Source organism: Ranitomeya imitator, chromosome 1 (genome assembly GCF_032444005.1).
Source record: "Ranitomeya imitator isolate aRanImi1 chromosome 1, aRanImi1.pri, whole genome shotgun sequence".
Taxonomy (NCBI): domain Eukaryota; kingdom Metazoa; phylum Chordata; class Amphibia; order Anura; family Dendrobatidae; genus Ranitomeya; species Ranitomeya imitator.
The window spans coordinates 583,377,124-583,404,583 of record NC_091282.1 but is presented as its reverse complement, the minus strand read 5'-3'; the positions used below and the strand labels follow the sequence as shown (position 1 = coordinate 583,404,583).

The window sequence follows — 27,460 nt, the reverse complement described above, 5'->3', positions numbered from 1 at the left end:
TTTGACTTTTATGTGGCGAAGTTGGTGTATGTGTGGTGAAATGTGTGCTGAGGGTGGTATATGTGTTGAAGAACGTGGTAGTGTGTGGCGCCTTGTGTGTGTGTGTGTTCATATCCCCGTGTGTGGTGAGTATCCCATGTCAGGGCCCCATCTTAGCAACTGTACGGTATATACTCTTTGGCGCCATTGCTCTCATTCTTTAAGTCCCCCTTCTTCACATCTGGCAGCTGTCAATTCACCACCAACACTTTTCCTTTCACTTTTTCCCCATTATGTAGATAGGGGCAAAATGGTTTGGTGAATTGGAATGCGCAGGGTTAAAAATTTTGCCTCACAACATAGCTTATGATGCTCTCGGGGTCCAGACGTGTGACTGTGCAAAATTTTGTGGCTGTAGCTGCGATGGTGCAGATGCAAATCCCGGACATACACACGCATTCAGCTTTATATATTAGATTTTGAATGGGGCAAAAGGGGGGTGATTTGAACTTAATTTTTTTATTAATATCTGTAAAAACTTTAATTTTGCTAAGTTTCAATAATCTCCATTGAAGACTAGAAGCTGCCATAGCCTCATCGGCTCTGCTATATAGGGGTGATGATCAAATAGCCTCTATATAGCAGATTTACTCACTTGCTATGAACGCCAACCACTGGGTGGCGCTCACAGCAAGTCGACACTGACAACCATAGAGGTCTCCACGAGACCTCCAGTTGTCATGCCAACACCAGTGACCCACGATCACGTGACGCGGTGTGCGAATTTCCAGCGTGATTGCAGCAACCGTGATTTAAATGCCGCTGTGAGCGTTTGACAGTGGCATTTAAGGGGTTAATAGCCACGGGTGGATTGCGATTCCGCCAGCAGCTATTCTGGGCTCATGTCAGCTGTTCAAAGCCAGGAAAGATGTGGGCTTCGAGAGTGAGGGAGTCCGACATTGGTGCACTATTATGCCCTATGTCACAAAGGGGTTAAGAGAAGGCAAAGGGCTGAGGGATGGAGCATTGGGATGGTGGAGGTACAAAGGGGGGTTTGAGAAGATTGTATCTCTCTCATCTGACATGTTATATCAGGTCAGGACAGAGAGAAATGATTTTAATAGCCGGCACACTTTTTTTAAATGATCACAGTTATTCATTGAATAACGCAATCGCCTGATCATGTTCTCCAGTGTCTCAGCTACAGCTACCCTTGATAGCAGAGTTCCTGAAGATTTTCAGACTCTGAGGGGAACTATTCACTGATTGCAGTTTTTAAATGATGAGGAGGAATAGGGTCCTTTAGTGGCAGCACAGTTATGGAGATCCCAAAATTGATTTTCTGTTTTTCAAATCCCACCAAGGATAACATGGTGGGATTTGAACCCAGGTTAATATGTTCTCCCCATGTTTGCACGGGTTTCCTCCGGGTACTCCAGTTAATCTCCCACACTCCAAAGAGATACTGATAGAAAATCTAGACTGTGAGCCCCAATGGGGACAGTGATGATGTTGTCTGTATAAACAGTGCTATACAAATGTGAGTAAAAAATACCCAATTTATAAATTTATAATATATAGATTCACTTTTTTTTAGGTTTTACTATTTTTTTTGCACAAGAAAATTACTTTTTTCAAACAATTCTTTGCATTTTTCTGAGAGCCATAACTTTTTCAAAGATGTATGAAGGCTTGATTTTGCTTACTGAGCTGTTCTCTTTTTATTGCTACCAATTTCGGGATCCATACATCTTAATATTTTTCTTTATTTACATTTTTGTGAGAAAGGTTGAACAAAAATAGCACTTCTGATTTTTTTTTTTCTTTTGAGGTCTCCACCAGGCAGGATAAAATAATAACTTAGAAGTTGTCCATTACTTGGCCAACTCCACATACCCCACGTTTGGCCCAGATAAAATAAAACCAATATACTCCTCTTGAGCTGTTCCCGTTGGTATCTGCTCCTGTGTGGTGCTGGGACACATGACCGAGGTGCCCAATCATCGCTGGAGTCACTGTCTCAGTCTTCGAACATGAAGAGGAAGTCAGATCAGCTGCAGTCAAGATTTCCTCTTAAAATGTTTGATTTTTCCAAAGGTGGAGGCAGTGACGCCAGTGTTGATTGAGCATCGGGGTCACATGCCAACACCACATGACAGACCCGGGGAGGGCAAGTCATCACAGCAAGGGTGGTGAGTATAAGCAATTTTTTTTTTTTTTTTAATCAGGACCAAGTGTAGGGCATGAGAAGGGGTTGTCCTAGGACTGGACAACAACTTTTAATGTGATGGTTGGTTTCATTGGATTAAACTACTTTTTATTTCTCATTCAGACATGCGATTTTTCTCATTCTCAAAAAATATGGTCCGAATTCCATCAGTGCTTTGGATCAGATTTTCTTCAGTGCCTGTTCAGGGCTTCACTGGCAATTTTCCAGAGAAACAAAAAAAAATGCAAAGCTTCTCCTACTCATTTCAATGTTAAATGGACAACACACAGATTGCACACATGGATGGCATCAGCATGCGGTCTCCGATTTTTACTGACCCACAGACCGAGGCCACGTTCACTCGGGCAGTATTTGTATTTGGGAAAACACAGCTAGAACGTGTAATACTAAACATAAACCTATTAGTTTAGTGTGTCTTGCAGAATTTATTAGGCTTTGAACTATGGCCTCTAGTGTATAATAGATCAATCTCTGATTGCCATAACAACCATTGGCTCCCAGGTCCATGCTGCCGGTAACCTATGAAGTAACAGAGGGAGAGCTCATTCCATCAAATTCCATGTGCTATTGACCATAGCATGTGAGGAGTTAGTGGAATCACTTTGCCATGTCAAACTAGCCAAGGAAAAAAGTGTTGACAGACAATGAGAGCCCCAGGTTTACCATCCCAGTGAAAATACTCATTGGCTTTTCATGGCATGTCCATTAAGATGTGAAAAGCCAGTGGTGTGAAGGGATGTGGTTACGACAATTCTATATTTCTAAAACTCAGAGCAGTGAAGAGAATGCATACTTAAAATGTTTAGTATTTTCAGCACAGCTAGTATGACATCAATGTAGATGAACAAAAAAAATAGATACCGTATATACTTGAGTATAAGCCGACCCGAGTATAAGCCGACCCCCCTAATTTTGCCACAAAAAACTGGGAAAACTTATTTACTCGAGTATAAGCCTAGGGTGGAAATGCAGCATTTACCGGTGAATTTCAAAAATAAAAATAGATTATTCTTTCCCATATAGCTGTGCCATATAGTGCTCTGCACCGTTCATTATTGCCCCATATCTCTGCCATATAGTGCTCTGCACCGTTCATATTGCCCCATAGCTGTGCCATATAATGCTCTGCACCGTTCATATTGCCCCATAGCTGTGCCATATAGTGCTCTGCATCGTTCATATTGCCCCATAGCTCTGCCATATAGTGCTCTGCACCGTTCATATTGCCCCATAGCTGTGCCATATAGTGCTCTGCACCATTCATATTGCCCCATAGCTGTGCCATATAGTGCTCTGCACCGTTCATATTGCCCCATTGCTCTGCCATATAGTGCTCTGCACCGTTCATATTGCCCCATAGCTGTGCCATATAGTGCTCTGCACCGTTCATATTGCCCCATAGCTGTGCCATATAGTGCTCTGCACCGTTCATATTTCCCCATAGCTGTGCCATATAGTGCTCTGCACCGTTCATATTGCCCCATTGCTCTGCCATATAGTGCTCTGCACCGTTCATTTTTGTCCCATAGCTGTGCCCCATATAGTGCTCTGCACCGTTCATATTTACCCATAGATGCTCCACATAAATCTGTGCCATTGCTGCTGCTGCAATAAAAAAAAAATGCCATACTCGCCTTTCTTGCTTGCAGCTCCCAGCGTCCGGTCCCGGCATCTCTCCGCTCTGACTCATCAGGCAGAGGGCGCCGCGCACACTATATGCGTCATCGCGCCCTCTGACCTGCACAGTCAGTGCAGATAGACGCCGGGAAGATGGAGCGACGCCGGGAAGATGGAGCGGCGCCCGGCAGCTGGAACGTGGACAGGTAACTATGCGATACTTACATGCTCCCGACGTCCGGCTCCTTCTCCGGGACAGCTGTCTTCGGTGCCGCAGCTTCTTCCTCTATCAGCGGTCACCGTTACCGCTGATTAGAGAAATTAATATGTGGCTCCACCCCTATGGGAGGTGGAGCCGCTTATTCATTTCTCTAATGAGCGGTCCCACGTGACCGCTGAAGAGGGGAAGAACTGAAGCACCGAAGACCGTGGGACAGCAGGGGGAGCGTCAGGATCGCTGGAAGCAGGTGAGTATGCCTCAGCGCCCTCTCCCCCTCACCCGCCGACCCTGCCACCCACCTTGACTCGAGTATAAGCCGAGAGGGGCACTTTCAGCCCAAAAATTTGGGCTGAAAATCTCGGCTTATACTCGAGTATATATGGTAAATGATGCTATTATACAGTATATAGAAATTTGCAGATGCAATAAAAGTATAAGAAATGTAATAAAAGGATGCAATTTTTTTTTCAATGCATATTTTACCTGTCCATATGCATATGATTCATGAATCGACCACGATCTCTGTTATCAAAATCATGATACCGGTCTGATCTTCCAAAATCATGGTATCGGTCATCTAAAGCCATTCTCTTTGACTCTAGCCAATAAGGATCATCCCTTTCAAAGATTAAAAACAAACAATATGTTAACAGAACTAGCAATGCACATGTGTCATACATACCAATTACACGATAATGTTATTTACGTAATTAGTGAGGATCTAACAATGCAGAAAGTCATTTTAAAGGGATTAATGCTGCCTACTGACTGGCCAGAGTGTTTCCGGCACGGACTGTATGAGGTCAGCTGGTTAAGTTTGACTCAAACGCTGCATACATATTACAATTCTTGCCATCATTGTGCCTGTTGTCTTTTTATGTATTTACTTTACAATTCCATAATGACTAAAGATACCCTCCAGCGAAGGTGTGCAGCCAATCCGTGGCCAGCATGTATCAGGCACTGGCCAGTAAAGCTTGACTCTGGAAGGCTGCGGCATGTCAGAGAATGACATACTTTCACAGGCACCGAGGACCGAGCTGTAGTCGGACAGGTGGGTCCCAGCAGCTTCTCCCAGCCTATATGCATTTATAGGTATACACCTGTGAATCCAAGGCAGGCTGAAAGTGCCAGACCTGCCTGTTTGACTACCTCCAGTTCAGCTCGGTGGCTATGAAAGTATGTCATTCTCTGACATGCCGCAGCCTTTCAGAGTCAGAGATGGCAAGAATTGTAATACGTATACAAATAGAAAAGTGACCAGCCTTTGTGGCACTGCATGGCACATCCAGGCAATTATTTCAGTATCAAAATCTTCTACAATTAGAAAAGCTGTTCTTTATATATATATTAAAAATGTCATTATTGCAATTTCTTTCAGAATTTAGTAATTTTACAGAAAGAAAAAAATAATAATCTGACTTCCTTTACCCTAGATTACAGGAACATGGAAAATCATTGGTATATAGAGGTGTTTAAGCTTCTGATGTGATAAAACATTAACATCTATGGCCGTTTTCATAAAAAAAGTCATGTCCTGTTCGACAGTCACATCACATGTTAATCCAATCAATGGTTCATGAGTAGTGTTGAGCGATACCGTCCGATACTTGAAAGTATCGGTATCGGATAGTATCGGCCGATACCCGAAAAATATCGGATATCGCCGATACCGATATCCGATACCAATACAAGTCAATGGGACATCAAGTATCGGAATGTATCCTCATGGATCCCAGGGTCTGAAGGAGAGGAAACTCTCCTTCAGGCCCTGGGATCCATATTAAAGTGTAAAATAAAGAATTAAAATAAAAAATATTGTTATATTCACCTCTCCGGCGGCCCCTGGACATCAGCGGGAGGATCCGGCGTCCGGCACGGCTTCTTTCTTCAAAATGCGCGCCTTTAGGACCTGTGGAATGACGTCCCGGCTTCTGATTGGTCGCGTGCCGCCCATGTGACCGCCACGCGACCAATCAGAAGCCGCGACGTCATTCCTCAGGTCCTAAAAGGCGCTCATTCTAGGACTTTAGCTGAGGAATGACGTCGCGGCTTCTGATTGGTCGCGTGACGGTCACATGGGCGGCACGCGACCAATCAGAAGCCGGGACGTCATACCACAGGTCCTAAAGGCGCGCATTTTGAAGAAAGAAGCCGTGCCGGACGCCGGTTCCTTGCGCAGATGTCCAGGGGCCGCCGGAGAGGTGAATATAACAATATTTTTTATTTTAATTCTTTATTTTACACTTCCGATACCGATACCCGATATCACAAAAATATCGGATCTCGGTATCGGAATTCCGATACCGCAAGTATCGGCCGATACCCGATACTTGTGGTATCGGAATGCTCAACACTATTCATGAGATATCTCCCCCACTCTGATAATCCCATTTTCCGTCATGGTAAGGATTCATGCATGATGTCCGAGAGTGGCAGCAGTGTCCTGCCCAGAGCATGACATCTTCATGTTTTATGATGCACTCACATGCACTCCATGCATTGCAGTCAGAGGTCAGACAGATGCACGGACGTCTGCATGGGTCCTAACACTATGCAATGATTTCCCAATAATTTCTGGATGAGCTGCGATTTGTTCATTGAGACTCGTGACTTTCTTCCCATAAAAAAAGAAGCAATCAATTTTAGTGTCTTGTCCTCTATCTGCCATGGGTATATGCAGTTTGGATACTGGGAGAGAGTGGAATACAAGGTACCATATTTAGAGTTTGGATTGTTTATCTTATGGGGCGACTGACCAATGCGCTTTATACTTGCATGCTACATTTTTTAACAGGAATGGAGATTTTTTATTTCAGTGGCATTTATATTTGTCCATGTCATCTAACTCCATTACAGTAGGGACTATACACTCATGAGACTTCTCTGTATTGCTTATTCTCCTGTTCCTCTCTAGTAGCCAGCATGTGGGTTTTGCAGACTTGTCAAGTGTACAAAAAGTCTGCTAAAAGCCAGGAAAAATTGTACAGCTGCCAAAACTGTGACAAGACTGTAAATTAACTAGCAAATGATTGAGAGCATTGGTGACTACTTTGGTTGTCTGCTTCCTTTAGTCAGATTGACAGAAAGCATTCCAATGAAATAGCTTAGCAGAGGCTTACCTTAAGTCCATGTCATACGGCCTTCTCACTCCTGGTCGTCGATCCTGTTCATATCGCAACCACTCTTGTTGACGATGTAGTTCCTCTCTTTCTCTCTGGATGCGGTCCTGCTCTATACGTCTCTCTTCCTCTATACGCATTCTCTCTCTTTCCAGTCTTTCACGCTCCATGCGTTCCCTTTCTAGACGCTCTCTTTCTATTTCAAGTCTGACACGTTCTCTTCGTAATCGCTCCCTTTCTTCTCTTTCCCGAACCATGAGGACTCGCTCCCGCACACGTTTTTCCCTTTCCCTGAAGAAATAGATTAATTACATTACTAAGACTTAAGAGATTTTTTCTGCAATATAAAATGTTATTTACTTGAAGCTCAAGCATTACTAATATGTGTCCCGCTAGGGCTTCTTACATAGGCTTTACAAATTCTAAACACAAACCAAAAATATATCCATTGGTTATGCTATAAACATTAGTGATGAGCGAGTATACTCGTTGCTCAAATCTCCCAGAGCACGCACGAGTGGTCTCAGAGTATTTTGATGTGCTCGGAGATTTAGTTTTCGTTGTCTCCGCTGCATGATTTGCGACTTGTAGATGGGCTGAATACATGTGGTAATTCCCTAACAAACAGGCAATCCACACATGTATTCAAGCTGTCTAGCAGTCGCAAATCATGCAGCTGAGGGGACAAAAACGAAATCTCTGAGCACTAACAAATACTTGGGAGACCACCCTTGCGTGCTCTGGGAGATCCGAGCAATGAGTACACTCGCTCATTACTAATAAACATCTGAGATATGTGGGTCCCATCTCTGGTACCCGCATCTATTTCCAGTATCTAACCAGCAGTGGGTGGAGAGGTGGACATTCTCTCCATTCATTATAGAGTTTTGAATAGCAGGGAAAAAGTCTGCTAATCGCCATCATCTGCAAGGAGTTTGTGTGGGTTTCATTCAGGTTCTCCATTTTCCTCCCACACTTTAACCCCTTCATGACCCAGCCTATTTTGACCTTAAAGACCTTGCCATTTTTTGCAATTCTGACCAGTGTCCCTTTATGAGGTAATAACTCGGGAACGCTTCAACGGATCCTAGCGGTTCTGAGATTGTTTTTTCGTGACATATTGGGCTTCATGTTAGTGGTAAATTTAGGTCAATAAATTCTGCGTTTATTTGTGATAAAAACGGAAATTTGGCAAAAATTTTGAAAATTTTGCAATTTTCACATTTTGAATTTTTATTCTGTTAAACCAGAGAGTTATGTGACACAAAATAGTTAATAAATAACATTTCCCACATGTTTACTTTACATCAGCACAATTTTGGAAAAACAATTTTGTTTTTGCTAGGAAGTTATAAGGGTTAAAATTTGACCAGCGATTTCTCATTTTTACAACGAAATTTACAAAACCATTTTTTTAGGGACCACCTCACATTTGAAGTCAGTTTGAGGGGTCTATATGGCTGAAAATACTCAAGTGACACCATTCTAAAAACTGCACCCCTCAAGGTGCTCAAAACCACATTCAAGAAGTTTATTAACCATTCAGGTGCTTCACAGCAGCAGAAGCAACATGGAAGGAAAAAATGAACATTTAACTTTTTAGTCACAAAAATGATCTTTCAGCAACAATTTTTTTATTTTCCCAATGGTAAAAGGAGAAACTGAACCACGAAAGTTGTTGTCCAATTTGTCCTGAGTACGCTGATACCTCATATGTGTGGGTAAACCACTGTTTGGGCGCACGGCAGGGCTTGGAAGGGAAGGAGCGCCATTTGACTTTTTGAATGAAAAATTGGCTGCACTCTTTAGCGGACACCATGTCACATTTGGAGAGCCCCCGTGTGCCTAAAAATTGGAGCTCCCCCACAAGTGACCCCATTTTGGAAACTAGACGCCCCAAGGAACTTACCTAGATGCATAGTGAGCACTTTAAACCCCCAGGTGCTTCACAAATTGATCCGTAAAAATGAAAAAGTACTTTTTTTTTTCACAAAAAATTTCTTTTCGCCTCAATTTTTTCATTTTCACATGGGCAATAGGATTAAATACATCCTAAAATTTGTTGGGCAATTTCTCCCGAGTACGCCGATACCTCATATGTGGGGGTAAACCACTGTTTGGGCACACGGCAGGGCTCGGAAGGGAAGGCGCGCCTTTTGACTTTTTGAATGGAAAATTAGCTCCAATTGTTAGCGGACACCATGTCGCGTTTGGAGAGCCCCTGTGTGCCTATGCATTGGAGCTCCCCCACAAGTGACCCCATTTTGGAAACTAGACCCCCCAAGGAACTTATCTAGATGCATACTGAGCACTTTAAACCCCCAGGTGCTTCATAGAAGTTTATAACGCAGAGCCATGAAAATAAAATAAAAAATTTATTTTCTCAAAAATGATTTTTTAGCCCAGAATTTTTTATTTTCCCAAGGGTTACAGGAGAAATTGGACCCCAAAAGTTGTTGTCCAGTTTCTCCTGAGTACGCTGATACCCCATGGGTGGAGGTAAACCACTGTTTGGGCACACGTCGGGGCTCAGAAGGGAAGTAGTGACTTTTGAAATGCAGACTTTGATGGAATGGTCTGCGGACATCACGTTGCGTTTGCAGAGCCCCTGGTGTGCCTAAACAGTAGAAACCCCCCACAAGTGACCCCATTTTGTAAACTAGACCCCCCAAGGAACTTATCTAGATATGTGGTGAGCACTTTGAACCCACAAGTGCTTCACAGACGTTTACAACGCAGAGCCGTGAAAATAAAAAATCATTTTTCTTTCCTCAAAAATGATGTTTTAGCAAGCAATTTTTTTATTTTCTCAAGGGTAACAGGAGAAATTGGACCCCAGTAATTGTTGCGCAGTTTGTCCTGAGTATGCTGGTACCCCATATGTGGGGGTAAACCACTGTTTGGGCACACGTCGGGGCTCGGAAGTGACGGAGCACCATTTGACTTTTTGAATACAAGATTGGCTGGAATCAATGGTGGTGCCATGTTGCGTTTGGAGACCCCCTGATGTGCCTAAACAGTGGAAACCCCTCAATTCTAACTCCATCACACCCCTAACCCTTATCCCAACTGTAGCCGTAACCCTAATCACAACCCTAACCCCAACACACCCCTAACCACAACCCTAACCACAACCCTAATTCCAACCCAACCCTAAGGCTATGTGCCCACGTTGCGGATTCGTGTGAGATTTTTCAGCACCATTTTTGAAAAATCCGCGGGTAAAAAGCACTGCGTTTTACCTGCGGATTTACCACGGATTGCCAGTGTTTTTTGTGCGGATTTCACCTGCGGATTCCTATTGAGGAACAGGTGTAAAACGCTGCGGAATCCGCACAAAGAATTGACATGCTGCGGAAAATACAACGCAGCGTTTCCGCGTGGTATTTTCCGCACCATGGGCACAGCGGATTTGGTTTTCCATAGGTTTACATGGTACTGTAAACCTGATGGAACTCTCCTGCAGATCCGCAGCGGCAAATCCGCTGCGGATCCGCAGCCAAATCCGCACCGTGTGCACATAGCCTAATTCAAAAGGTATGTGCACACGCTGCGGAAAATACTGCGGATCCGCCGCAGTTTCCCATGAGTTTACAGTTCAATGTAAACCTATGGGAAACAAAAATCGCTGTGCACATGCACTTCTTTCTGCGGATTCCGCAGCAGTTTTACAACTGCTCCAACAGAAAATCGCAGTTGTAAAACCGCAGTGAAATGCGCAGAAAAAATGCGGTAAATCCGCGATAAATCCACAGCGGTTTAGCACTGCGGATTTATGAAATCCGCTGCGGAAAAATCCGCAGAGGACCAGAATACATGTGCACATTCCTAACCCTAACCCTAACAATACCCCTAAACCTATCCCTAACCCTAACCCTACCCCTAGTTCTAACTCCAACCTTAGTGGGGGGAAAAAAAAATTATTTATTTTATTATTGTCCCTACCTATGGGGGTGACAAGGGGGGGGGGGGGGGTCATTTACTGTTTTTTTTTTTTATTTTGATAACTGAGGTTTTATCACAGTGATCAAAATTCACTCTGGAACGAATCTGCCGGCCGGAAGATGGCGGCGCCCAGGAAAGAAGACGGACGGACCCCGGGAGGATAGGTAAGTATAAGGGGGGGGGGGGGAGATCACGGCACGGGGGGGCGTCGGAGCACGAGGGGGTGTATCGGAGCATTGGGGGGGGGGATCGTAACACGGGGGAGGGTGTGATCGGAGTGCGGGGGTGGGATTGGAGCACGGGGGGAGCGGACAGGAGGACGGGGGAGCGGAGCACAGGACGGAGGGGAGCGGACCACAGATCGGAGGGCTGAGAGGGCGATCGGTGGGGTGGGGGCACATTAGTGTTTCCAGCCATGGCCGATGATATTGCAGCATCGACCATGGCTGGATTGTAATATTTCACCAGTTTTTTTAGGTGAGATATTACAAATCGCTCTGATTGGCAGTTTCACTTTCAACAGTCAGAGCGATCGTAGCCACGGGGGGATGAAGCCACACCCCCCATGGCTAAACTACCACTCCCCCTGTCCCTGCAGATCGGGTGAAATTACAGTTAACCCTTTCACCCGGCCTGCAGGAACGCGATTCCGCCATGACGCATATGCTGCGTCATGGGTCGGAATGGCACAGACTTTCATGACGCAGCGTATGCGTCAAAGGTCGGGAAGGGGTTAAAGACAGACTGATAGGGAATTTAGTTTGTGGGCCCAAATGGGGACAGTGATGACAACGTATGTAAAGTGCGGTGGAAATAGGAGTATGTAAAATATATCGTAAAGAATTGTAAGACGCAAGAATGGAGTTTAGGATGGTTGCTCACATTACACCACTTGAAATCAGACTGTATAAAACAAAGCTCTTGAAGTTAACTTTTGAGCACCTGACATGGAACAGCTAGTAAGGTTTCAGCCCAAAAAGGCAGAAGATGCTTGGTAGGCGTAAGGCTATGTTCAGATTACGTTAGTGCTATCCGTTTGGCGCCTAGCGCTAGCGGATTGCGCTGACGCAATGTGTTAAAAGGGGTCGCGCTGCAAGCAGCGTCCGCGGCGCGCCACAAAACACCGGCGCATCACTAGCGCGTGCCGAACATGGCACACGCTAGTGATGCGCGTTCCCATTACCGTGAATGGGCGCGCTAACGGACGCGTTGCACGGCGTTAATTTCGCCATGCAACGCTGTCCGTTAGCGCGGTCCCATTAACGCAATGGGAACCTAGCCTAAAAATCATTTGATTCAAGGGTTTCACACTCCTTTCCCACTGCTATGTGGGTATTGCTGCACCTCTGTTGCCTCATTATGGGCACTGGATGTATTTAGGCTTTATACCTTATCGTCTCTTCTAGCTTTTTGTGTGGAACAGTTCCTTATCCACTACATTTTGGTGGTTTTCCCCTGGAATTGTTTTATTAGGTGGCTATTTCCCTGTTTTGGCGTCTGTCCCCTTCCACCTTGGGTCACATACGCCACAGGTGTTTGCATTTTGTCCCACTTTATGCATTCAGCTCCATGAGCCAGAGGGTTGGTTGTTCATTATAAATAAGGGTGTGCAGATTTATATTACAGATATTTGTATTACACATGCTATATCTATATGTGGACCAAGTGTATTCTGTACTATTGTTTTTAATTATGTTTTATGTTTTCGAAGTTGTGGTTTGCTAATAAAATTCCCGTGTTTATATATTGTATATTATTTTTTTATCAGTCTTGTGGTGTGCATTCGCTTGAGTGGCTCCTTTTCTTTTGTTTTCAGATTTCTGTCTTTGGCCGCTTGTTTGCACCCCGATTGGCATCTAGTACTATTTTGGTATTGGTAGTGCACTCTTTACACTTACTTTGCTCACACTCCTTTCCCTACACATTCAACTTTGATGTGATCTGTCATCATAAAACAGCTAAAAGAAAAAAAACAAAAGCTAGAAACTTTCCCACTGAAACATCAGAATACACTCACTGATGGATTCTTAGTTATCCTATTATGTAGCCAGCAATGACAGAGCAAAACAGAGGCTATGGAATGCAAATGGTGCAATATATATTTTTTAAAGTAATTCAGTTACAAAAATGTATTTTTACTTTAAAATGCACGCATTTAACCCCTTCATGACCCAGCCTATTTTGACCTTAATGACCTGGCCGTTTTTTGCAATTCTGACCAGTGTCCCTTTATGAGGTAATAACTCGGGAACGCTTCAACGGATCCTTGCGGTTCTGAGATTGTTTTTTCGTGACATATTGGGCTTCATGTTAGTGGTAAATTTAGGTCAATAACTTTTGCATTTATTTGTGAAAAAATGGAAATTTGGCTAAAATTTTGAACATTTCACAATTTTCAAATTTTGAATTTTTATTCTGTTAAACGAGGGAGTTATGTGACACTAAATAGTTAATAAATAACATTTCCCACATGTCTACTTTACATCAGCACAATTTTGGAAACACAATTTTGTTTTTGCTAGGAAGTTAAGGGTTAAAATTTGACCAGCAATTTCTCATTTTTACAACAAAATTTACAAAACCATTTTTTTTAGGCACCACCTCACATTTGAAGTCAGTTTGAGGGGTCTATATGGCTGAAAATATCCAAAAGGGACACCATTCTAAAAACTGCACCCCTCAAAGTACTCAAAAACACATTCAAAAAGTTTATTAACCCTTCAGGTGCTTCACAGCAGCAGAAGCACCATGGAAGGAAAAAATGAACATTTAACTTTTTAGTCACAAAAATGATTTTTAGCAACAATTTTTTTTATTTTTTCCAAGGGTAAAAAGAGAAACTGGACCTCAAAATTTATTGTACAATTTGTGCAGAGTACGCCGATTGTTGTGAATTCTGTGGCCAAGCTCCCTCCTGTGGTCATGAGTGGTACTTCGGCTGGTTCTGTCTATGAGCTTCCTTTGGTGGATGAGAGTGGTACTGCGGCTTCTGAGTTTCCTTCCTCAGGTGATGAGGTTAAGTCGTTAGGTGCTGCTCTATTTAACTCCACCTAGTGCTTTGATCCTGGCCTCCAGTCAATGTTCCAGAATTGGTCTTGCTTTCTCCTGGATCGTTCCTGTGGCCTGTCTATCCTGCATAAGCTAAGTTTTGCTTGTGTTATTTTTGTTTGCTATTTTTTCTATCCAGCTTGCTATATTGGTTTTTCTCGCTTGCTGGAAGCTCTGGGACGCAGAGGGAGCACCTCCGTACCTTTAAGTCAGTACGGAGGAGGGTCTTTTTGCGCCCTCTGCGTGGTTGTTTGTAGAGTTTTGTGTTGACCGCAAAGCAATCTTTCCTATCTTCGGTCTGTTCAGTAAGTTGGGCCTCATTTTGCTAAATCTATTTCATCTCTGTGTTTGTATTTTCATCTCAACTCACAGTCATTATATGTGGGGGGCTGCCTTTTCCTTTGGGGTATTTCTCTGAGGCAAGGTAGGCTTATTTTACTATCTTAGGGCTAGCTAGTTTCTCAGGCTGTGCCCGAGGCGCCTAGGACTGGTCAGGAGCGCTCCACGGCTACCTTTAGTGTGGTTTGATAGGATTAGGGATTGCGGTCAGCAGAGTTCCCACGTCTCAGAGCTCGTCCTATGTTATTGGTAATTGTCAGGTCACTTTGTGTGCTCTGAACTACAAGGTCCATTGTGGTTCTGAATCACCTGATCACAACAGTACTGGAGGCCCAAAGTACTAATGCTTCTCAATAGAGGGAAAAGAGAAGTTCTGAGACCATTTTTTTTTCTTTGCACTGTGTTTTGTCTTTCTTTTCCCCTTTACATCAGGGTGGTTCAGAACACAGGTGTGGACATGGACATTCAGGGTCTGTCCTCTTTGATGGATAATCTCGCTATAAATGTACAGAACATTCAAGATTTAGTGGTTCAGAATCCTATGTTAGAACCTAAAATTCCTATTCCTGAGTTATTTTCTGGAGATAGAGCTAAGTTTTTGAATTTTAAAAATAATTGTAAACTATTTCTGGCTTTGAAACCCCGCTCCTCTGGTGACCCAGTTCAACAAGTTAAGATCATTATTTCTTTATTACGTGGCGACCCTCAAGACTGGGCATTTTCCCTTGCGCCAGGAGATCCTGCATTATGTAATATTGATGCGTTTTTTCTGGCGCTCGGATTGCTGTATGATGAACCTAATTCAGTGGATCAGGCAGAGAAAAATTTGCTGGCTCTGTGTCAGGGTCAGGATGAGATAGAGATTCATTGTCAGAAGTTTAGGAAGTGGTCCGTGCTCACTCAATGGAATGAATGTGCGCTGGCAGCTATTTTCAGAAAGGGTCTCTCTGAAGCCCTTAAGGATGTCATGGTGGGATTTCCTATGCCTGCTGGTCTGAATGAGTCTATGTCTTTGGCCATTCAGATCGGTCGACGCTTGCGTGAGCGTAAATCTGTGCACCATTTGGCGGTATTATCTGAGCATAAACCTGAGCCTATGCAGTGCGATAGGACTTTGACCAGAGCTGAAAGGAAAGAACACAGACGTCCGAATGGGCTGTGTTTCTACTGTGGTGATTCCACTCATGCTATCTCCGACTGTCCTAAGCGGGTCGCTAGGTCTGCCACCATTGGTACGGTACAGTCGAAATTTCTTTTGTCCATTACTTTGATCTGCTCTTTGTCTTCCTATTCTGTCATGGCATTTGTGGATTCAGGCGCTGCCCTGAATTTTATGGACTTGGAGTATGCTAGGCGCTGTGGGTTTGTCTTGGAGCCCTTGCAGTGTCCTATTCCATTGAGAGGAATTGATGCTACGCCTTTGGCCAAGAATAAGCCTCAGTATTGGACCCAGCTGACCATGTGCATGGCTCCTGCGCATCAGGAGGATATTCGCTTTCTGGTGTTGCATAATCTGCATGATGTGGTCATGTTGGGGTTGCCATGGCTACAAGTCCATAACCCAGTATTAGATTGGAAATCTATGTCTGTGTCCAGCTGGGGTTGTCAGGGGGTACATGGTGATGTCCCATTTCTGTCTATCATCATCCACCCCTTCTGAGGTCCCAGAGTTCTTGTCTGATTACCGGGATGTATTCGATGAGCCCAAGTCCAATGCCCTACCTCCGCATAGGGATTGTGATTGTGCTATCGATTTGATTCCTGGTAGTAAGTTTCCTAAGGGTCGACTGTTTAATTTATCTGTGCCTGAGCACGCCGCTATGCGGAGTTACGTGAAGGAGTCCTTGGAGAAGGGTCATATTTGCCCGTCATCTCCGCGCCATTGGGAGCGGGGTTCCTTTTTGTGGCCAAGAAGGATGGTTCGCTGAGACCTTGTATTGATTACCGACTTCTAAATAAAATCACGGTCAAATTTCAGTACCCTTTGCCGCTGCTGTCTGATTTGTTTGCTCGGATTAAGGGGGCTAGTTGGTTCACCAAGATCGATCTTCGTGGTGCATATAATCTTGTGCGTATTAAACGGGGCGATGAATTGAAAACAGCATTTAATATGCCCGAAGGCCATTTTGAGTACCTGGTTATGCCATTCGGGCTTTCTAATGCTCCATCAGTGTTTCAGTCCTTTATGCATGACATCTTCCGAGAGTACCTGGATAAATTCCTGATTGTATACTTGGATGATATTTTGGTCTTCTCGGATGATTGGGAGTCTCATGTGAAGCAGGTCAGAATGGTGTTCCAGGTCCTGCGTGCGAATTCTTTGTTTGACCTCTTCACAAAGTGTCTCTTTGGTGTTCAGAAGGTTTCATTTTTGGGGTTCATTTTTTCTCCTTCTACTATCGAGATGGACCCTGTTAAAGTTCAGGCCATTTATGATTGGACTCAGCCAACATCTCTGAAGAGTCTGCAAAAGTTCCTGGGCTTTGCTAATTTTTATCGTCGCTTCATCAATAATTTTTCTAGTATTGCTAAATCGTTGACTGATTTAACCAAGAAGGGTGCTGATGTGGTCAATTGGTCTTCTGCTGCTGTGGAAGCTTTTCAGGAGTTGAAGCGTCGTTTTTCTTCTGCCCCTGTGTTGTGCCAACCAGATGTTTCGCTTCCGTTCTAGGTCGAGGTTGATGCTTCTGAAATTGGAGCAGGGGCTGTTTTGTCGCAGAGAAGTTCTGATTGCTCGGTGATGAAACCATGCGCCTTCTTTTCCAGGAAGTTTTCGCCTGCTGAGCAAAATGATGATGTTGGCAATCGAGAGTTGCTAGCCATGAAGTGGGCATTTGAGGAGTGGCGTCATTGGCTTGAAGGAGCTAAGCATCGCGTGGTGGTCTTGACTGATCACAAGAACTTGACTTATCTCGAGTGTGCCAAACGGTTGAATCCTAGACAGGCTCGTTGGTCGCAGTTTTTCTCCCGTTTTGACTTTGTGGTTTCGTACATTCCGGGCTCTAAAAATGTGAAGGCGGATGCCCTGTCTAGGAGTTTTGTGCCCGACTCTCCGGGTTTGCCTGAGCCGGCGGGTACTCTGAAAGAGGGGGTAATTTTGTCTGCCATCTCCCCTGATTTGCGGCGGGTGCTGCAAAAATTTCAGGCTAATAGACCTGACCGTTGCCCAGCGGAGAAACTGTTTGTCCCTGATAGGTGGACGAATAGAGTTATCTCTGAGGTTCATTGTTCGGTGTTGGCTGGTCATCCTGGAATCTTTGGTACCAGAGATTTGGTGGCTAGATCCTTTTGGTGGCCATCTCTGTCGCGGGATGTGCGTACTTTTGTGCAGTCCTGTGGGATTTGTGCTCGGGCTAAGCCCTGCTGTTCTCGTGCCAGTGGGTTGCCCTTGCCGGTCCCGAAGAGGCCTTGGACACATATCTCTATGGATTTTATTTCGGATCTCCCCGTCTCTCAAAGAATGTCGGTCATTTTGGTGGTTTGTGATCGCTTCTCTAAGATGGTCCATTTGGTACACTTGTCTAAATTGCCTTCCTCCTCTGATTTGGTGCCATTGTTTTTCCAGCATGTGGTTCGTTTACATGGCATTCCAGAGAACATCGTTTCTGACAGAGGTTCCCAGTTTGTTTCGAGGTTTTGGCGAGCCTTTTGTGCTAGGATGGGCATTGATTTGTCTTTTTCCTCGGCTTTCCATCCTCAGACAAATGGCCAGACTGAACGAACCAATCAGACCTTGGAAACATATCTGAGATGTTTTGTTTCTGCTGATCAGGATGATTGGGTGTCCTTTTTGCCTTTGGCTGAGTTCGCCCTTAATAATCGGGCCATCTCGGCTACTTTGGTTTCGCCGATTTTCTGCAATTCTGGGTTCCACCCTCGTTTCTCTTCAGGGCAGGTTGAGTCTTCAGACTGTCCTGGTGTGGATACTGTGGTGGATAGGTTGCAGCGATTTGGACTCATGTAGTGGACAATTTGACTTTGTCCCAGGAGAAGGCTCAACGTTTCGCTAACCGCAGGCGCTGTGTGGGTCCCCGACTTTGTGTTGGGGATTTGGTTTGGTTGTCATCTCGTTATATTCCTATGAAGGTTTCCTCTCCTAAGTTTAAGCCTCGTTTCATTGGTCCGTATAGGATTTCTGAGGTTCTTAATCCTGTGTCTTTTCGTTTGACTCTTCCAGCTTCTTTTTCCATCCATAACGTATTCCATAGGTCATTGTTGCGGAGATACGTGGCACCTGTGGTTCCATCTATTGATCCTCCTGCAACGGTTTTGGTTGAAGGGGAGTTGGAGTATATAGTGGAGAAGATTTTGGATTCTCGTGTTTTGAGACGGAAACTCCAGTATCTGGTTAAGTGGAAAGGTTATGGTCAGGAAGATAATTCCTGGGTCATTGCCTCTGATGTCCATGCTGCCGATCTGGTTCGTGCCTTTCATGTGGCTCATCCTGGTCGGCCTGGGGGCTCTGGTGAGGGTTCGGTGACCCCTCCTCAAGGGGGGGGTACTGTTGTGAATTCTGTGGCCAAGCTCCCTCCTGTGGTCGTGAGTGGTACTTCGGCTGGTTCTGTCTATGAGCTTCCTTTGGTGGATGAGAGTGGTACTGCGGCTTCTGAGTTTCCTTCCTCAGGTGATGAGGTTAAGTCGTTAGGTGCTGCTCTATTTAACTCCACCTAGTGCTTTGATCCTGGCCTCCAGTCAATGTTCCAGAATTGGTCTTGCTCTCTCCTGGATCGTTCCTGTGGCCTGTCTATCCTGCATAAGCCAAGTTTTGCTTGTGTTATTCTTGTTTGCTATTTTCTCTGTCCAGCTTGCTATATTGGTTTTTCTCGCTTGCTGGAAGCTCTGGAACGCAGAGGGAGCACCTCCGTACCGTTAGTCGGTGCGGAGGGTCTTTTTGCCCCCTCTGCGTGGTTGTTTGTAGGGTTTTGTGTTGACCGCAAAGCAATCTTTCCTATCTTCGGTCTGTTCAGTAAGTTGGGCCTCACTTTGCTAAATCTATTTCATCTCTGTGTTTGTATTTTCATCTAAACTCACAGTCATCATATGTGGGGGCCTGCCTTTTCCTTTGGGGTATTTCTCTGAGGCAAAGTAGGCTTATTTTTCTATCTTAGGGCTAGCTAGTTTCTCAGGCTGTGCCCGAGGCGCCTAGGACTGGTCAGGAGCGCTCCACGGCTACATTTAGTGTGGTTTGATAGGATTAGGGATTGCGGTCAGCAGAGTTCCCACGTCTCAGAGCTCGTCCTATGTTATTGGTAATTGTCAGGTCACTGTGTGCTCTGAACTACAAGGTCCATTGTGGTTCTGAATCACCTGATCACAACAGCCGATACCCCATGTGGGGGGGGGGAACCACTGTTTGGGCGCACGACAGGGCTCGGAAGGTAAGGAGCACCACTTGACTTTTTCAATGAAAAATTGGTTCCAATCTTTAGCGGACACCATGTCGTGTTTGGAGAGCCCCTGTGTGCCTTATCTAGATGCATAGTGAGCACTTTGAACCCCCAGGTGCTTCACAAATTGATCCGTAAAAATGAAAAAGTACTTTTATTTCACAAAAAAAATTTATTTTACCCTCAATTTGTTCATTTCGACATGGGCAACACGATAAGATGGATCCTAAAATGTATTGGGCAATTTCTCCTAAGTACACTGATACCTCACATGTGGAGGTTAACACTGTTTGGGCACACGGCAGGGCTCGGAAGGGAAGGAGCGCCATTTGACTTTTTGAATGAAAAATTTGCTCTAATCGTTAGCGGACACCATGTCGCGTTTGGAGAGGCACTGTGTGCCTAAACATTGGAGCTCCCCAACATGTGACACCATTTTGGAATCTAGACCTCCAATGAAAATAATCTAGATGTGCGGTGACCACTTTAAACCCCCGAGTGCTTAACAGAAGTTTATAACGCAGAGCGGTGAAGAAAAAAAAAATCATTTTTCTTTCCTCAAAAATTATTTTTTTAGCCCGCAATTTTTTATTTTCACAAGAGTAACAGGAGAAATTGGACCACAAAAGTTGTTCTCCAGTTTGTCCCAAGTATGCTGGTACCCCATATGTGGGGGTAAACCACTGTTTGGGCACACCTCGGGGCTCGGAAGGGAAGTAGTGACGTTTTGAAATGCAGACTTTGATGGAATGGTCTGCGGGCGTCACGTTGCATTTGCAGAGCCCCTGATGTGCCTAAACAGTAGAAACCCCCCACAAGTGACCCTATTTTGGAAACTAGACCCCCAAAGGAACTTATCTAGATATGTGGTGAGCACTTTGAACCCCCAAGTGCTTCACAGAAGTTTACAACGCAGAGCCGTGAAAATCAAAAAATCATTTTTCTTTCCTCAAAAATGATGTTTTAGCAAGCAGTTTCTTATTTTCACAAGGGTAGCAGGAGAAATTGGACTCCAATAGTTGTTGCCCAGTTTGTCCCGAGTATGCTGGTACCCCATATGTGGGGGTAAACCACTGTTTGGGCGCACGTCGGGGCTTGGAAGGGAGGGAGCACCATTTGACTTTTTGAACGCAAGATTGACTGGAATCAATGGTGGCGTTATGTTGCGTTTGGAGACCCCTGATGTGCCTAAACAGTGGAAACCCCTCAATTCTAACTCCGACACTAAACCCAACACACCCCTAACCCTAATGCCAACTCTAGCCATAACCCTAATCACGACCCTAACCCCAACACACCCCTAACCACAGCCCTAACCCCAACAGACCCCTAATCCTAATCCCAACCCTAACACACCCATAACCACAAGCCTAATCTTAACCCTATTTCCAACCCTAGCCCTAAATCCAACCCTAACCCTACGGCTATGTGCCCACGTTGCGGATTCGTGTGAGATTGTTCTGCACCATTTTTGTAAAATTTGCAGGTAAAAGGCACTGCGTTTTACCTGCAGATTTACCGTTGATTTCACCTGTGGATTCCTATTGAGGAACAGGTGTAAAACGCTGCGGAATCCGCACAAAATTGACATGCTGCAGAAAATACAACGCAGCGTTTCCGTGTGGCATTTTCCGCACCATGGGCACAGCGGATTTGGTTTTCCATAGGTTTACATGAAACTGTAAACCTGATGGAAAACTGCTACGAATCCGCAGCGGCTAATCCGCTGCGGATCCGCAGCCAAATCCGCACCATGTGCACATAGCCTAATTCTAAGGGTATGTGCACATGCTGCGGGAAAAACTGCGCGGAAATGCAGCGGTTTACATTCCGCAGCATGTCACTTCTTTCTGCGGATTCCGCAGCGGTTTTACAACTGCTCCAACAGAAAACCGCAGTTGTAGAACCGCAGTGAAATCCGCAGAAAAAACGCAGTAAATCCGCGATAAACCCGCAGCGGTTTTGCACTGCGGATTTATCAAATCCGCTGCGGAAAAATCTGCAGAGGACCAGAATACGTGTGCACATAGCCTTACCCTAACCCTAGCCCTAACCCCAACTCTAACCCTAGTGGAAAAAAATATATATATTTTCTTTATTATAGTGCTTTGGCACAAAGCACTATATTGTAATCCGATCGTAGTTACCTTCTTATTATTATTCAGTCCGCAATTAATTTGGCTCGAACAGCTGCACTCGCACTCACAGACTCCAGTGATGCGTCATTTCGAAGCCAGCATACATGAGAGGTGTGCTAAGTATTTTTCGTGTTGATCAGATTTGTAGTTTTGGCGCAATTTGCGTTTGAAATTTTTTTCCCCTCATTGGAATGCATTGTCTCAATGTATTTCAATAGGGAAATTTTCCCATAGGGTATAATGGGCTGATTTCTGAGACAATTTCAAAATAACTGCCAACTGCCACCTGGCTGATTAGCTCATTGATATGCACAGTCAGACGCAGTTACTATGCCAATGCCTACGAACTCTACATGACCCCACTAGGACACAGGTTTTGCCAGATAATATCAGCTTTTAAAGTGTTGTCTTATTATTGCCCCGCCCACCAAATCGGACCCCGAGTGGCCCCGCCCACCAAATCGGACCCCGAGTGACCCCGCCCACCAATTCGGACCCCGAGTGGCCCCGCCCACCAATTCAGACCCCGAGTCGCCCCGCCCACCAAATCAGACCCAGAGTGGCCCCGCCCACCAAATCGGACCCCAAGTGACCCCGCCCATCAATTTGGACCCCGAGTGGCCCCGCCCACCAATTCGGACCCTGAGTGGCCCCGCCCACCAAATCGGTCCCTGAGGTGCCCCGCCCACCAAATCAGACCCAGAGTGGCCCCGCCCACCAAATCGGACCTAGAGTGGCCCCGCCCACCAAATCGGTCCCTGAGGTGCCCCGCCCACCAAATCAGACCCAGAGTGGCCCCACCCACCAAATCGGACCCAGAGTGGCCCCACCCACCAAATCGGACCCAGAGTGGCCCCGCCCTCTAAATCAGACCCAGTGGCCCCACCCACCAAATCGGCCCCTGAGGTGCCAATCAGAGCGATTGTAGCCACGAGTGGGTGAAGCCACACCCCTGGGCTGAAGTACCACTCCCCCTGCCCCTGCAGATCGGGTGAAATTGGAGTTAACCCTTTCACCCGATCTGCAGGGACGTGATCCCTCCATGACATCACATAGGCATCACAGGTCAGATTGGCACCGACTTTCATGACGCCTACGTGGCGTCAAAGGTCAGGAAGAGGTTAAGAAAAACTTTTTCCCAATGATGACAATTTTATGCTAAGAAAGAGTCAGACAACTGTAAAAAGTTCCAGATAAAGGAGCACTTCCAATGTTTTTAACATAATCCTGTGTAACTATGAGGGTAGGTAAATATCATGGGCAAACATACCGCATTTGCAGCCTGTGCGGCTGCATCAGGGCCTGGAGGTGGAGGGGGGTCCCTGCAGGGTGGCTAATGAGGGCAATCTGGCCTGTTTATCAGGCCCCGAGGCTCCAGGGGCCCCTGACCAGATTGCCCTCATATGTGGCGGGCAGGGACAGCTTCCTACAGTATATGTAGCTGTGTCACCATAAAAGGAAGAGAGCCCAGACATTTCTTGCACGGGGCCCCAAGCTGTTAGTGTCCGCCCCTGCTCACCGACTAAAGCGCCCCCCCCCCCCCATCATCTTTCATCTCCTGTGACTTATGGTAACTCAAGGTCTTTTATAATGTAACCCTATGGAGTCTTATTCCAACCCTGCCAAAGATTACACTGCAATAGTCACACGATCTCAGTGTGATCCTGAGACAGAATAGCTGTCACACGAGTGGGAAGAGGACTGGCATGGCGCAGGAAACCAAGCAATTGCACACACATTAACACAGGCCTAGCTCATAAAAAATATTGCATAAGGGTATTTCCAACAAATTGTCAGGATAAATAAGTGGATCACATGGATGTGTCCACCACTAATATGAGTAGTAAATTCAAGGGAAAGGAGGGAAAGAACAGGGGTAGAAAAGAATGTGAAAGGAATAGAGTTAATTTTATTGTGTCAATTTAAACTGACTATAAATGTTAAAACAGAGCCTGGCACTCAGAAATCGGTCCATCAATCATAGTAGGATAATCCAGCATTGTTGGGTTCTGAATGTAGTAGCACTGTGTTATGAACGGTGTTAAATATGATCGGAACCTAACTGGTATTGAATCAATGTTTCATAAGGTGTGTCAGTACAAAGCAAAGAGGTTTTCCTACAAACAAAAGTTCATTATAAAATCAATAGATGTTGGAATAATAATTTGCACAATAGGATTTGTCTAAATGACATGTTCCTGTGCTGGGATAATCTTATACATGTGTCCCTGCTGTGTACTGTGTAATGGCTGTGTCTGACCATGCAGGAACATGGTCTGATCATACCACATATCTTATACATGTGCCCCTGCTGTATCCTGTGCAATGGCTGTGTCTGACTGTGCAGGAACATTGTCTGATCATACCACATATCTTATACATGTGCCCCTGCTGTGTACTGTGTAATGGCTGTGTCTGACCGTGTAGGAACATGGTCTGATCATACCACATATCTTATACTTGTGCCCCTGCTGTGTACTGTGTAATGTGTGTCTGACCGTGTAGGAACATGGTCGGATCATACCACATATCTTATACGTGTGCCCCTGCTATGTACTGTGTAATGTCTGTGTCTGACCGTGTAGGAACATAGTCGGATCATACCACATCTTATACTTGTGCCCCTGCTGTGTACTGTGTAATGGCTTTGTCTGACCGTGTAGGAACATGGTCGGATCATACCACATATCTTATACTTGTGCCCCTGCTGTGTACTGTGTAATGGCTTTGTCTGACCGTGTAGGAACATGGTCGGATCATACCACATATCTTATACATGTGCCCCTGCTGTGTACTGTGTAATGGCTTTGTCTGACCGTGTAGGAACATGGTCAGATCATACCACATATCTTAGGCTACGTTCACATTAGCGTTACGCTAATGTGCGTCGCTGTTGCGTCGGCGACGCAGCGGCGACGCTCCCCTATGTTTAACATAGGGGACGCGTGCGTTGTTTTGGTGGCGTTTTTCGCCACGTGCGTCGTTTCCGACGCTAGCGTCGGACGCAAGAAAACGCTACATGTAGCATTTTCTGTGCGTCCGATTTTCGTCAAAAACGACGCACGCGTCGCAAAACGCGCGCGTTTTTGCGCGCGTTTTTGCGCGCGTTTTTCCGTGCGTCGCCGCTAATGTGAACGTAGACTTATACTTGTGCCCCTGCTGTGTACTGTGTAATGGCTTTGTCTGACCGTGTAGGAACATAGTCGGATCATACCACATATCTTATACATGTGCCCCTGCTGTGTACTGTGTAATGGCTTTGTCTGACCGTGTAGGAACATGGTCGGATCATACCACATATCTTATACATGTGCCCCTGCTGTGTATTGTGTAATGGCTTTGTCTGACCGTGTAGGAACATGGTCGGATCATACCACATATCTTATACTTGTGCCCCTGCTGTGTACTGTGTAATGGCTTTGTCTGACCGTGTAGGAACATGGCCGGATCATACCACATATCTTATACTTGTGCCCCTGCTGTGTACTGTGTAATGGCTTTGACCGTGTAGGAACATATTCGGATCATACCACATATCTTATACGTGTGCCCCTACTGTATCCTGTGTAATGGCTGTGTCTAGCCGTGCTGGAACATGGTCTGATCATACCACATATCTTATACATGTGCCCCTGCTGTATCCTGTGTAATGTCTGTGTCTGGTCGTGCTGGAACATGGTCTTATCATACCACAGATCCTGGGCAGGGAAGGAAGCAAAAGATTACACAAACATTACAGCGTGGGATCGCAACTCTTTTTGTGAGGCAAAACGTTTCCTGTTGTGATAGGCAATTCAGTATCACAATGGACATGGAGGTCAGAGCACATACAGTGATCTGACAATAACCCAAAATAATAGAACGAGCTCTGAGACGTGGGAACTCTGCAGACCGCAATCCCTGATCCTCTCCAAACACAACTAGAGGCAGCCGTGGATTGCGCCTAACGCTCCCTATGCAACTCGGCACAGCCTGAGAAACTAACTAGCCTGAAGATAGAAAAAATAAGCCTACCTTGCCTCAGAGAAATACCCCAAAGGAAAAGGCAGCTCCCCACATATAATGACTGTGAGTAAGATGAAAAGACAAACGTAGGGATGAAATAGATTCAGCAAAGTGAGGCCCGAAATTCTAGACAGAACGAGGATAGGAAAGATAACTTTGTGGTCTACACAAAACCCTAAAGAAAACCACGCAAAGGGGCAAAAAGACCCTCCGTACCGAACTAACGGCACGGAGGTACACCCTTTGCGTCCCAGAGCTTCCAGCAAAACAAAATGGACAAGCTGGACAGAAAAAATAGCAACAAATAGCAAAGAAGCACTTAGCTATGCAGAGCAGCAGGCCACAGGAATGATCCAGAGAAACACAAGTCCAACACTGGAACATTGACAGGAAGCATGGATCAAAGCATTAGGTGGGGTTAAGTAGAGAAGCACCTAACGACCTCACCAGATCACCTGAGGGAGTTAACTCAGAAGCAGCAGTACCAGTTTCCTCCACAAACGGAAGCTCCCAGAGAGAACCAGCCGAAGTACCACTTGTGACCACAGGAGGGAGCTCTGCCACAGAATTCACAACAGTTTCCCTGCCCATTTTTAAACAGTTTGACTGCCAACATGCATTAAAACGATGGTTGTTACAGGTAGTTATTCCATCATTGCAGTTTTAAAACTGTGCTAAGGATTAAGAGAATAGCGCTGCCCGACAGTGGCAATTTTCATGGGTGTCAGCTATAAATGTCAGCTGATATCCTGCAGTTTGGGCCCCAGCCAGTCTTGTGATCGTTCAGGGAGGATAAACCCCTTCAATACCACAATCGCAACGACGGTATTTAAGTTGCTGCAAGGGAGTCACAAGACACCCCCCCACCCCCTTACTAAACATCGGACCCTGCCAATGAGAATCGTGGGTCCCAATGGTTACCATGGGACCCTGACGTCATATGGTGACCCTAGGGTATGGTGGCCTGTGAGATACAGCAGGATTTCACAGGCCGTGTCTTATGCACTGGAGTGCACGAGCACTGCAGTGTGTGAGACCAGCGATCAAACAGAATTAAACATGTCACACAGTGAAAAGGTACAATAAAAAAAAAAAAAAAACTGTAAAGTTAAAAAAAAGGCAAAAATCAAAAAAGGTCATTTCGCCATTCAAAATTACATAGTTATTAAGGTTGAAGGAAGACTATATGTCCATCTAGTTCAACCCATAGCCTAACCTAACATGCCCTAACATGTTGATCCAGAGGAAGGCAAAAAAAAACCCATGTGGCAAAGAGTAAGCTCTACATTGGGGAAAAAAATTCCTTCCCGACTCCACATACGGCAATCAGACTAGTTCCCTGGATCAACGCCCTATCAAGGAATCTAGTGTATATACCCTGTAACATTATACTTTTCCAGAAAGGTATCCAGTCCCCTCTTAAATTTAAG

The 27,460-nt window shown here is 45.3% G+C and overlaps 1 protein-coding gene across 8 annotated transcripts in view; it reads right to left on the bottom strand.

Moving 5' to 3' along the window:
* LOC138680452 (scaffold attachment factor B2-like) overlaps nucleotides 1-27,460 on the bottom strand; it is a 702,355-nt gene that overhangs the window by 328,511 nt on the left and 346,384 nt on the right. For all 8 annotated transcript variants that reach the window (XR_011321619.1, XR_011321628.1, XM_069767880.1 and 5 more), the window contains exons 13-14: nucleotides 7,169-7,459; nucleotides 4,530-4,664 (exon numbers count right to left, since the gene is read on the bottom strand). Coding sequence is in view for 6 of the 8 variants with exons in the window: in XM_069767880.1 (XP_069623981.1) it covers nucleotides 4,530-4,664; nucleotides 7,169-7,459 (426 nt within the window). In the remaining 2 variants the exon portion in view is untranslated. The remainder of the gene's footprint in view (nucleotides 1-4,529; nucleotides 4,665-7,168; nucleotides 7,460-27,460) is intronic.